Genomic DNA, 12,704 nt, shown 5'->3' with positions numbered 1-12,704 from the left:
TGTTTTCATTAACATTCATTTCTGTGACTTGTATCATGGCCACTCAGAGATTTAGGGTTAAAATCCACTTCTCAGTGACTATGTACCATGTGTGTCCTTTTGGGTCTGTGTTACCTCACTCAGAATGATATTTTCTATCATCCATTTGCATGCAAAATTCATTTTTATCAGCTGAGTAGTACTACATTGTAGAAATGTAACACATTTTCTGTATCCATTTGTCAATCAAGGGACATCTAGGTTGTTTCCAGCTTCTGGCTATTGTAAATAAGGCTGCTATGAACATGGTTGAGCATGTGCCCTTGTTATATGTTGTAGCATTTTTGTATATATAGCTGGATTTTCAGGTAGAACTATTTACAATTTTCTGAGGAACCGCCAGAGTTAATTTCCAAAGAAGTTGTACCAGCTTGCAATCTCCCCAGAAAAAGAGGAGTATTTGTCTTTCTGTACATCCACACCAGCATCTGCTGTCGCCTGAGTTTTTGATTTTAGCCATTCTCACTGGTGTGAGCTAAAATCTCAGGGTTATTTTGATTTGCATTTCCCTGATGACTAAAGATGTTGAACATTTCTCTAGGTGCTTTTCTGCCATTTGAGATTCCTCAGTTGAGAATTATTTGTTTAACTCTATACCCCATTTTAATGGGGTTATTTGGCTCTCTAGAATCTAACCTCTTGAGTTCTTTTTATATTTTGGATGTTAGCAGTCTATTGGATGTACTAACATCTGATATTAAAGATCTTAGAAATGATCTTTTCCTACTCTGCAGGCTGCTGTTTTGTCCTATTGACAGTGTTCTTTGGCTTAGAGAAGATTTTTAATTTCACAAAGTTCCATTTGTCAATTATTGAGCCATTGGTATTCTCTTCAGGAAACTTTCCCCTGTTCCATTGTGTTCCAGGCTCTTTTCCACTTTCTCTTCTATTAGTGTCAATGATTCTGGTTTTATGTGTAGGTCCTTGATACACTTGGACTTGAGGTTTATACAAGGAGATAAGAATGAATCAATTTGCATTCTTCTACATGCAGACTGCCAGCTGAACCAGCACCACTTGTTGACAATGCTGTCTTTTTTCTACTGGATAGATTTGGCTTCTTTGTCAATGATCATGTGACCTTAGGTGTGTGAGTTTAATTCTGGATTTTCAATTCTATTCTATTTATCTAGCTGTCTATCTCTGTACAAATACCATGTAGTTTTTATCACTCTTGCTCTGTAGTACACCTTGAGGTTAGGGATGGTGATTCCCCAAGAAGTTCTTTTATTGTTGATAATTGTTTTCACTATTCTGGGTTTTTCACTATTTCTGATGAAATTGAGAATTGCTCTACATCTGTCAAGAACTGAGTTGTAATTTTGATGAAGATTGCATTGAATTTGTAGATTATATTTGATAAAATGGCCATTCTTGCTATGTTAATTCTGTCCATCCATGAGCATGAGAGATCTTTCTATCTTCAGAGCTCTTCTAAAAATTTTTTCTTAAAGGACTTAAAGTTCTTATCATATAGATCTTTCATTTATTTGGTTAGAGTTACACCAAGATATTTTATATTATTTCTTATTATTGTGTTTTTCCCCTAATTTCTTTCTTAAACTATTATCCTTTATGGAGAGGAAGGCTACTGATTTGTTTAATTTTATATCCAGCCACGTTGCTGAAGTGGTTTACTAGCTGTAGGAATTCTCTGATAGAATTTTTGGGGTTGCTTATATTTACTATCATATCATCTGCAAATAGTGATATCTTTTTTTCCTTTCCAAATTGTATAACTTTGACCTCATTTTGTTGTCTATTTGCTATAGCTATAACTTCGAGTACTATGTTGAATAAATAGGAAGAGAGTGGTCAGCCCTGTCTTGTCTCTGATTTTAGTGGGATTGTTGCAAGTTTCTCTCCATTTAATTTGATGTTGACTATTTGTTTGCTGTATATATTTTTTTTATTATGTTTAGGTGTATGCCTTGAACCTCTGATCTTTCCAGAATACAGAAATCTTACATTTAATAACCTAATTCATTTGAAAAATAGGCAGAAACCAGAACACATAGTTCATTAAATATTAAACATGAATAATCATTGAGATAGCACAATTTATTACCAGAAAATTAAACATTAAAGACACAGAATATTACCATTTTACACCCCATAAAAAGGACACCATCATAATAGCAATTAGCAGTTGAGGAAAATGTGACAATGAAATAGGCATGTGCAAAATGTATGGTAATGTAGAATGTCCCACAACATCCAGTAAAAGAGACCATAAATGCCAGTCCAGGCTACTATACCCAGCAAAACTCTCAGTTACCATAGATGGAGAAACCAAGATATTTCATGACAAAACCAAATTTATACAGTATCTTTCCACAAATCCAGCCCTACAAAGGATAATAGATGGAAACCTTCAACACAAGGATGGAAACTACACCCTAGAAAAAGGAAGAAAGTATTCTTCTATCAAGAGTCAAAAGAAGATAGCCACACAAGCATAATTCCACCTCTAAGAGCAAAAATAACAGAAAGCAACAATTACTTTTCCAAAATATCTCTGAACATCAATGGACTCAATTCTCCAATAAAAAGACATAGACTAATGAACTGGATACATAAACAGGACCCAGAATTTTGCTGCATACAAGAAATGTACCTCGGTGACAAAGACAGACACTGCCTTAGAGTAAAAGGCTGGAAAAAAATTTCCAAGCAAATAATCTCAAGAAACAACCTGGAGTACCCATTCTAATATTGAATAAAATTGACTTTCAACAAAAGTTTTAAAAAAAATAAGGAAGGACATTTCATGCTCATCAAAGGAAAAATCTACCAAGATGAACTCTCAATTCTAAACATCTGTGCTCCAAATGCAAGGGCACCCACATTCATAAAAGAAACTTTACAAAAGCTCAAAGAAAACATTGCATGTCACACAATGATAGTAGGTCAGACATCAACACCCCACTCTGATCAATAAACAGATCATGGAAACAGAAACTAAATAGAGACATGGTGAAACCAATAGAAGTTATGAGCCAAATAGATTTAATAGATATTTATAGAACATTTTATCCCAAAACAGAAGAATATGCCTTTTTCGCAGCACCTCATCGTACCTTATCCAAAACTGATCATACAATTGGTTACAAAACAGACCTCAAAAAGTACAAGATCATTGAAATAATTCCAAGCATCCTATTAGATCACCATGGACTCAGGCTGGTCTCTAATAACAAAAAAACACCAGAAAGCCCATATACACATGGAAGCTGAACAACACTGACTCAATGATAATTTATCAAGGAAGAAAGAAAGAAATGAAAGACTTTTTAGAATTTAATGAAAATTAAGGCACAACATACCAAAACTTATGGGACACAATGAAAGTAGTGCTAAGAGGAAAACTCATAGCTCTAAGTGCCTCCAAAAAGAAACTGTTTAGAGCATACACTCACAGCTTGACAGCACACCTGAAAGCTCTAGAACCAAAGAAGCAAATATACTCAAGAGGAATAGACAGCAGTAAATAATCAAACTCAGGGCTGAAATCAACCAAGTAGAAAAAAAAAAGAACTATACAAAGAATCAATGAAACCAAGAACTGCTTCTTTGAGAAAATCAACAACATAGATAAGCTACTAGCAAGACTAACCAGAGAGCAGAGAGACAGTATCCAAATTAATAAAATAAGAAATAAAGAAAGGAGACATAACAACAGTAACCGAGAAAACAGTAGCCAACATCAAACTAAATGAAGGAAAACTTCAAGTAATTTCATTAAAACCAAGGACTAGACAAGGCTGCCCACTCTCTCCCTATCTATTCAATATAGTACTTGAAGTTCTAGCTAAAGAAATTACACAACAAAAGAAGATCAAAAGGATGCAAATTGGAAAGTCAAAATATCACTATTTGGAAAAGTTATGATAGTATAATTAAGTGACCCCAAAAATTCCACCAGAGAATCCTAAGCCAGACAAATAACTTCAGCAAATTGACTGGATATAAAATTAATTCACATAAATCAGTAGTCTTCTTGTAGTCAAAGGGTAAACAGGCAGAGAAAGAAATTAGAAAAATTACATCCTTCCCAATAGTCAGAAATAATATAAAATATCTTGGTGTGACTCTAATCAAACAAATGAAAGATCTGTGTGACAAGAATGTCAAGTCTTTGAAGAAACAAATTGAAGATAATCTCAGAGGATGGAAAGATCTCTCATGCTCATGGAGAGGCAGAATTAATATAGTAATAATGGTCATCTTGCTGAAGGCAATCTACAGATTAAATGCAATCTCCATCAAATTTCAACTCATTTTTTCATAGAGTTAGAAAGAGCAATTCTCAAATTCATTTGTAATGACAAAAACCCAGGATAGCAAAAACTATTCTCATCAATAAAAGAACCTCTGGGAGAATCACCATCCTTAAGCTATATTACAAAGCAATAGAAAAAAAAAACTGCATGGTATTAGTACAGAGACAGGAGCGAAATCAATGGAATAGAATTGAAGACCCAGAAATGAAGCCACATACCTATGGTCACTTCATCTTTGTTTGGTAAGGAGCTAAAACCATCCAGTGGAAAAAAGACAGCATTGTCAACAAATGATGCTGGATCAACTGGAGGTCAGCATGTAGAAGAATGCAAATAGACCCATTCTTATGTCCTTTTACAAAGCTCAAGTCCAAGTGGATCAAAGACATCCACATAAAACGAGATATATTGAAACTGATAGAGGAGAAAGTGGGAAAGAGCATTGAACATATGGGCACAGATAAAAATATATTCTCTGAATTCAATAATTAAAAAATGAGACCTCATAAAACTGCAAAGCTTCTGTAAGGCAAAGGACACTGTCAATGGGACAAAATGGCAACTAACAGATTGGGAAAATATCTTTACCAATCCTACAACTGAAAGAGGGCTAATATCCAATATATACAAAGAACTCAAGAAGTTAGACTACAGAGACTCAAACAACCCTATTTAAAATGGGGCACAGGGCTAAACAAAGAATTCTCAACTGAGGAAACATGAATGGCAGAGAGACACCTAAAGCAATGTTCAACATCTTTAGTTATCTGGAGCAAAACAACCCTGAGATTCTACCTCACACCAGTCAGAATGGCTAAGATAAAAAACTCAGGTGACAGCAAAAGTTGGCAAGAATGTAGAGAAAGAGGAACACTCTTCCATTGTTGGTGGAATTGCAAACTGGTACAACCACTCTGGAAATCAGTCTGGTGGTTCCTCAGAAAATTTGACATAGTATTACCCGAGGACCCAGCTATACCACTCCTGGGCATATACCCAGAAGATGCTCAAATATATAACAAGGACACATGCTCCACTATGTTCATAGCAGCCTTCTTTATAATAGCCAGAAGCTGGAAAGAACCCAGATGTCCTTAAACAGAGGAATGGATACAGAAAATGTGGTACATTTACACAATGGAGTATTACTCAGCTAATAAAAACAATGAATTCATGAAATTCTTGGGGATTTAGATGGAACTAGAAAATATCAACCTGAGTAGGGTAAACCCATCAAAAAAGAACACACATTGTATGTACTCACTGATAAATGGATATTAGCACAAATGCTTGGAGTATCCAAATACAATTCACAGACCACATGAAGCTCAAGAAGAAGAAAGACCAAAGAGTGGATGCTTCAGTGCTTCTTAAAAAAGGAAATCAAATACTCACAGAAAAAAATATAGAGACAAAGTGTGAATCCAGAGACTGACCATCTGGAGATCTATTCCATATACAGTCACCAAACCCCACACTATTGTGGATGGCAAGCAGTGTATGCTGACAGGAGACTGATGTAGCCATCCCCTGAGAGGCTCTGCCAAAGCCTGACAAATACAGAGGCGGATGCTCACAACCAACTATTGGATATGGGCTGTCCCACATCAATTACTAATTAAGAAAATGCCATACAGCTGGATCTTGTAGAGGCTTTTTCTCAATTGAGTTTCCTTCCTTTCAGAAAACTCTAGATTGCATGCCAGGCTGACATAAGAGCAACCAACACATATGGTTACTTTTGTATGAAATAACCAGAGCAGACAAGCCTACAGGGACATAGGCAGATAATGGCTTATGGGGAGTGATGTTTGGAAGCAGGTGGCACCACACAAAGATTCTTGAGGGGATTATGAGACTGTTCTACAACTAAATTATAACTATTATTTCTTAACATGATGAAGTCACAAACAATTGTGAACTTATACACCTAAAATGGGCACACTTTGTTGAATAAAAATTGTACCTCTGCAAAGCTTTCAACAAGGCAAAAAATTTTAAGTTTATTTTCAATATATTTAAATTTTATTTTATTATAGCTTATTTTTTTAAAAAAATATAATAGCATTGTTTTCCCTTTTCCTCTTACTTCTATCAGCCCCTCCCATAATTTCCCCTTTAAACTTATAGCCTCTTTGTGTTTAATTGTTATTATTACATTGATATGTAACCAAATAAACATATATATTTTTTTTAAAAAAGAAAACAAATGTTCTCAAATGTGTGCAGAGAGAATGCCATACACTGCCAAGAGATTATAACCTGGTGCATTTACTATAAAATTCAACACGAAGGTTCCATTTTTTAAAATCCTAAAATAAAACTACTGTGTGACCTTGTGATAGTGTTTTCTGAGTCAGCACAACATATTGACACTTAGACATCCATTTATATCTTTAAATTTTTTACAAGTATATGTATATGCATGTTACATCTGTGTCTGAATAAAAACATGAATGATTATATAGGTCAGAGGGCAATGTCTCATAGTGAGTTTCTTCTATCTTGTGGGTCCCAAGTATCAAACTCAGTTGTCAGGCAATTACCTTTACCATCTAAGCCCACTCACTAACACCATGTGTCAATTTTTATAGCTTTAATTTTCATGGTAGCCAAAACAAAATAAGACACAGAGTCCATTATTAATTGATTGAATAGAGAAAGATGTGATACACAATGGAGTTTTGTACAGTCATTTGAAAAATTACAATAGGACACTTATATGAAAATAGATAGAACTGCATAACAATATGTTACCTGAAATAAGATAGATTCAGAAAGAAAACACTCCAAGTTTTCTTTTAAATATAAAAACCAGACATAAAATTATATACATGTGTATGCATTTCTATGTGTATTTGATCATAAAATAGACAGGAACTCATGTGAAGGCATTATGAAAAATGAGGAATAAAGGTGTTTCTTGAAGACACATAGTAAGAAAGCAAGCAGGGGTGGCAGGACTGACTCTGGAACAAAATAAAACCAGGTAGAGGAAAATGATGATTTAAGGACTGGGGGAAGAAAAGGACAACAAATGAGAAAATGTGACGGTGTAAATAAAATTGTTTGGGTATTCCAGCCTAAGAAATTAGTAGAAAATAAGTTTAAAAAAGAAAAGAAGGTAAAAAATAGAAAGTCTTTCCTTTGAAGTGAAGCATGATGGCAAAGCAATTGAGGGTTTGAAGACACCAAGATGAGGGAAGGAGGAGATGCAGTGCAATGGTCAAGTGGACAGAAAAAGAGAAGATCTTCTAATTTGTTATCAGAGAGGTTATTTTTTCATGATGAGAAGAGATGTCTTTAAGTGTGTGGATTTCCTTTCTGAGTCTACATTAAGCATCAGTGCAGAGAAATGCTTTCCATATGAGAAGAACTACTAAGCTTTAGACAGATTGATCCACAATAGTCTCCTGATGACACAAAGCTGATCACTGTTGGGAACAAAGGAAGGGCTTTCTAAGCTTGCTGCTGCCTTATGTGTTTTTATTGTAAGCAATCATGTAAAAGAAAGTTACATGGCCCATTTGATAACTATGTCATAGTAATTAACTTATTTCTACAAATAACTTTGTTGTACAATGAACATGAAGGGATATAAACAGTAAAACAACATGGTCAAGAAAAAATAAATATGATAATAGAAATAGAAATACATGATAAAAATACTGAAAATTTTCAACATAACTCTGGGTATTACATTCAAGGAGATAAAATATAAAATTAAAAATTGTTCAAAACCCTTGATTCTGGCTGGTAATGTATGTTAGTGGAACATATGTATGAGACATTGGTTTCAGTCACAAGCATAGGAACAAACAAAACAACCAAATAACTAGATATTCAAGAGGACATACCAGATGAGACATTGAGGGCATCCACCATGGAAAACAGTGTAGATCTTCATAATTAAAAATAGCCCATCATTTGATCAGTGGCCATGTTACTAGTTATATAGCCAATGAAATAGCATCGCCATTTGAAACTCTTTTTTAGCATCAGTGTTGTTTCACTTTCTCTATAGTCAAGGCATGCAATGGTTTGATATAGAAAAGAATAAAAATGCTACACACACACACACACACACACACACACACACACATGTATATGTATGTATTATTTAAAAATACACTAAGAAAGGTAAAAACCCATTGATGAAAATAGATGAACCTCAAAACACCAGATTAAGTGAAACCAGCCAATGCAGAGAAATAGTTGCCACATCTCTCTCCCATGTAGAAAACCAAAAAGCAACAAACAAACAAACAAACAAACAAAAACTTGTCATTTTAATGTTGAACTATGATTACTAGGAATTACAAAGAGTTCTGAGCAAAGAAAGGGTAAGAGTGTGAGAGTCATTGTCAATGCATGCTATGTTCATAGATGGAAATACCACAACAAATCTAATAATACAAATCTAATAATCTAATAATACAAATGAAGGTTGATAAGATTGTCTTTATTGACACAGGTAGCTACACTAGTAGGAATCCCAAGGGATGGCGATAGAGAGAAGAGAGCCCAGAAACATACCAGCCAATAAAAGAGGACCTGGGTGTCAGAAACCTCCTTTAACAGGAATACCAAGGAGCAGCAAGGTATGAGGATACCTGGTAGTGTGTGGTTTAAACTCAAAGATGAGAACTAATTTTGACACAACTTTCTCATACCTTTTTCATATCTTCATAGCTCAGGAACATTATATTGAAGTCATGTCTGTGCTCATACCAGCCTCTAATGTGATCAAACCAACAGTTTCCTAAAACTGAAGAGCAAGTTACGAGTACCAAAGTGAAGGCATTTTGCATACTGAACACAAAACTTGATTTTTTCTTCTCTTGCTTAGACTGTCGAGAAAGAAAATGAAACCTATATAATTGAATATCTATATGACTACTTTAAAAATTATTCATGTAGGCACCATATTTTCAAATACTGTGTAAAGTTTACTCTTGTGTTAGTTGAATATGGCTTTGTTATGTTAATTCTTTGAAGCTCCTACATCAACTTTGCATGAACTTTTCTTCTCTTTCATTATCTGCCTTGCCAATAAATTCTATCTAGGTAATACAAAGATTTAGAAACAGAATAGGTGGGACTTCTGATTCTAAGAAGATTAGAAACAGAAAGAGGAGAGAAGGAAGGAGCTACAAGGGAAGTGGAGAAAACATGTGGAGAAGAGACTGGAATCAAGAAAGGATGATAAATTTCAAGTAAGATGGGAATATAGTCTGGGAGGAAACCTGACTAACTTGGAGTTTTAGAATGGAGTAATAATTGCTCAGTATTTTTCTCAAGGCAATTTTAATAAATCTTAATCTTTCTGTGTGGTTATTGGGGGAATTAGCTGGTTAAGAAATACAGCTGCCAGATGAATTTATTGTTGATTTCCAGTTAAAGGAAAAATGAAAAACTCAGTATTCCTCCAAGTGTATGCCATGCAGAGCACACATTCACTCTCAACTGTAGCTGTATAGCTCTTCCTATGCCATAAGCTAGGGAAAAATGAATAAATCATTTGTAAACATCTTGTGGTCTTACAAAATACCACCTAAACTAAGACAGCATTGTAAAGTTAACAACTGTCACATGGTCCTGCCAATGGCTTAAAAACTGTTCTGCATTAGGTTGGGTTGATCAAAATTATAATTACTCTCTATATGCATCTCACTGCCCCCTCATCTCTCTGCTAAATATTCCCTATATTGAGATGGTTTTAGTGTCACCTTCCCTTTTTAAATTAGTGAGAGGGATAAATGTTACCTTTCCCATTTAGAAATTTTTCCAGACATTGGTCCATGGTATATGTAGCTTCAAAGATAGCCACCCAATTTGAAAAATGAAAGTATGAGATCAAAACATCTTTAGGATTTCTGTAAATATAAAGAGTCTGCAGAAAAAAAACACAAAGTTGCTTTAGTAGTTCTTAGTTATTCTAATAAATTCTGAACAATTATATAATTCATTTTCTAAAAAAATCTTTATATTCATCCAGGTAATAGTTATAAGCATACAAGAGGCTGACAGAACACCAAATAAATTGGACCTGAAAAGAAAATACTCTTGTAATATGATAAAATGAAAACACTAAATGTACAAAACAAAGAAGGAATAGTAAAAGTCACAAAGGAAATGTACCAAGTAACATATAAAGGCATGCCTATCAGAACTTTACCTGACCTCTCAACAGAGACTATAAAAGCCAGAGAATCTTAGACATATATCTTGCAGACCCTAAGAGACCACAGATACCAACACAAACTACTGTAACCACTGAAACTTTCAATCACAATAGATGGAGAAACCAAGACATTTCATGACAAAACCAACTTTAAAAATCTTTCTATTAATCCAGCCCTGTAGAGTATAATATAAGAAAAATTCCAACACAATGAAGGTAACTACACCCAAGGAAACACAAGAAATTAATCATCTCACACCAAACAAAAATAAGGGACACACACACTCACACAGTATTACCACCAACAGCAAAATGACAGGAACTAACAATCATTCATCATCAGTCTCTCTCAACATCATTGAACTTCATTTACCAATAAAAAGACATAGGCTAACAGACTGGATACTTAAATGGTGTCCATCAATCTACTACATACAAAAACCATACCTCAGCAACAAAACAGACACTACCTCAGAATAATGGGCTGGAAAAAGGTTTTCCAAGCAAATGGACTGAAGAAACAAACTGGAATAGCCATTCTAATATCTAATAAAATACATTACAAGCCAAAAATAATCAAAAGAGATGGGGAAAGACACTTCATACTCATGAAAGGAAAAATCCAACAAGATGACATTTTAGTTCTGAATATCTATGTCCCAAATGTAATAGAACCTACATTCATTAACAAAAATTACTAATCCTCAAATGACACATTGAACACTCTACAATAATAATGGAGGACTTTAACACTCCAGTCTCACCAATGGACAGGTCATTGAAAGAGAAACTAAACAGTGAAATGATTAAATTAACAGAGGTTATAATTCAAATGGATGTGACAAATATCTACAGAAAAAATTTACCCCAGAACAAAAAAATATGCCTCTTCTCAGCACCTCATGAATCATTATCCAAAATTGATCATATATTTAGAAACAACATAAGCCTCAAAAGACATAAGGAGATTGAAATAAACCCTGGCATCTTATCATATCACATTAGAATAAGGCTAGACTTTAACAACAGAAACAACAGAAAGCCCACATATTCTTGGAAACTGAACAACTATCTACTCAATGATAACTTGGTCAGAGAAGAAATAAAGAAATTAAAGACTTTCTAGACATCAAGGAAAATAAAGACACAACATTCCCAAGTTTATGGAACACAATAAAAACAGTGCTAAAAGGAAAATTGATAGCATTAAGTGCCTTCATAAAGAAATTGGAGAAGTCTCCTACTAGAATTTAACAGCACACCTGAAAACTCTAAACAAAAAGAAGCAAACACACTCAAGAAGAGTAGATGGCAGGAAACAGTCAAACTCAGGGCTGAAATCAATCAATTAGAAACAAAGAGAACATTAAAAAGAATCAACAAAACCAAGAGTTGGATCTTTGAGAAAATCAACAAGATAGACAAACTTCTAGCTAAAAATACCTAAAAGGCACAGAGGCAATATGCAAGTTAATAAAATTAGAAATGAACAGGGAAACATTATAACAAAAACTGAGAAAGAAGATCAAGTGGTTACAAATTGGAGAGAAAGAAGTCAAGGCATCACTACCTATGGATGATATGATAGTATATATAAGCAACCCCCAAAATTCTACCAGAAAACATCTACAGCTGACAAACAAGTTCAGCAATGTGGCTGATTATAAAATTAACTCAAAGAAATTAGTAGCCCTCCTTTACACAAATGATAAATGAGCTGAGAAAGAAATCGGGGAACAATACCCTTCATAATAGCCACAAACAATATAAAATATCTTGATGTAACTCCAACCAAGGAAGTAAAAGTTCAGTATGAAAAAAGTTTCTGAAGATAAAAATTCAAGAAAATATCAGAAGATAGAAAGAGATTCCATGCTCATGGATCAGTAGGATTAACACAGTGAAAATGGCCATCTTACCAAAACAATATCTACAGTTCCCATCAAAATTATAGCACAATTTGTTAAAAACCTTGAAAGAAGAATTCTCAACTTCATGTGGAAAAGCAAAAAACCCAGGATAGCTAAAATAATTCTGAACAATAAGAGAACTTCCGGAGGCATCATCACGACTGATTTCCAGCTGTAGTATAAAGCACTTGTTATAAAAACTGCATTGTATCTGCATAGAAACAAATAGGTTGATCAATGAAATTGAATGGAAGATCCACAAATAAACCAACACACCTATGGACATTT

The 12,704-nt window shown here is 34.3% G+C and overlaps 1 protein-coding gene across 5 annotated transcripts in view; it reads right to left on the bottom strand.

Annotated features, from left to right (window-relative positions):
- LOC117724120 (amine sulfotransferase-like) overlaps nucleotides 1-12,704 on the bottom strand; it is a 56,179-nt gene that overhangs the window by 31,856 nt on the left and 11,619 nt on the right. For all 5 annotated transcript variants that reach the window (XM_034523714.2, XM_076916621.1, XM_076916620.1 and 2 more), the window contains exons 4-5: nucleotides 10,089-10,215; nucleotides 8,996-9,090 (exon numbers count right to left, since the gene is read on the bottom strand). In XM_034523714.2, coding sequence (XP_034379605.1) covers nucleotides 8,996-9,090; nucleotides 10,089-10,215 — 222 coding nt within the window. The remainder of the gene's footprint in view (nucleotides 1-8,995; nucleotides 9,091-10,088; nucleotides 10,216-12,704) is intronic.

Source organism: Arvicanthis niloticus, chromosome 20 (assembly GCF_011762505.2).
Source record: "Arvicanthis niloticus isolate mArvNil1 chromosome 20, mArvNil1.pat.X, whole genome shotgun sequence".
Classification (NCBI taxonomy): Eukaryota; Metazoa; Chordata; class Mammalia; order Rodentia; family Muridae; genus Arvicanthis; species Arvicanthis niloticus.
Note: the sequence above shows the minus strand (reverse complement) of the source record. Positions and strands in the feature narration are given on the sequence as shown.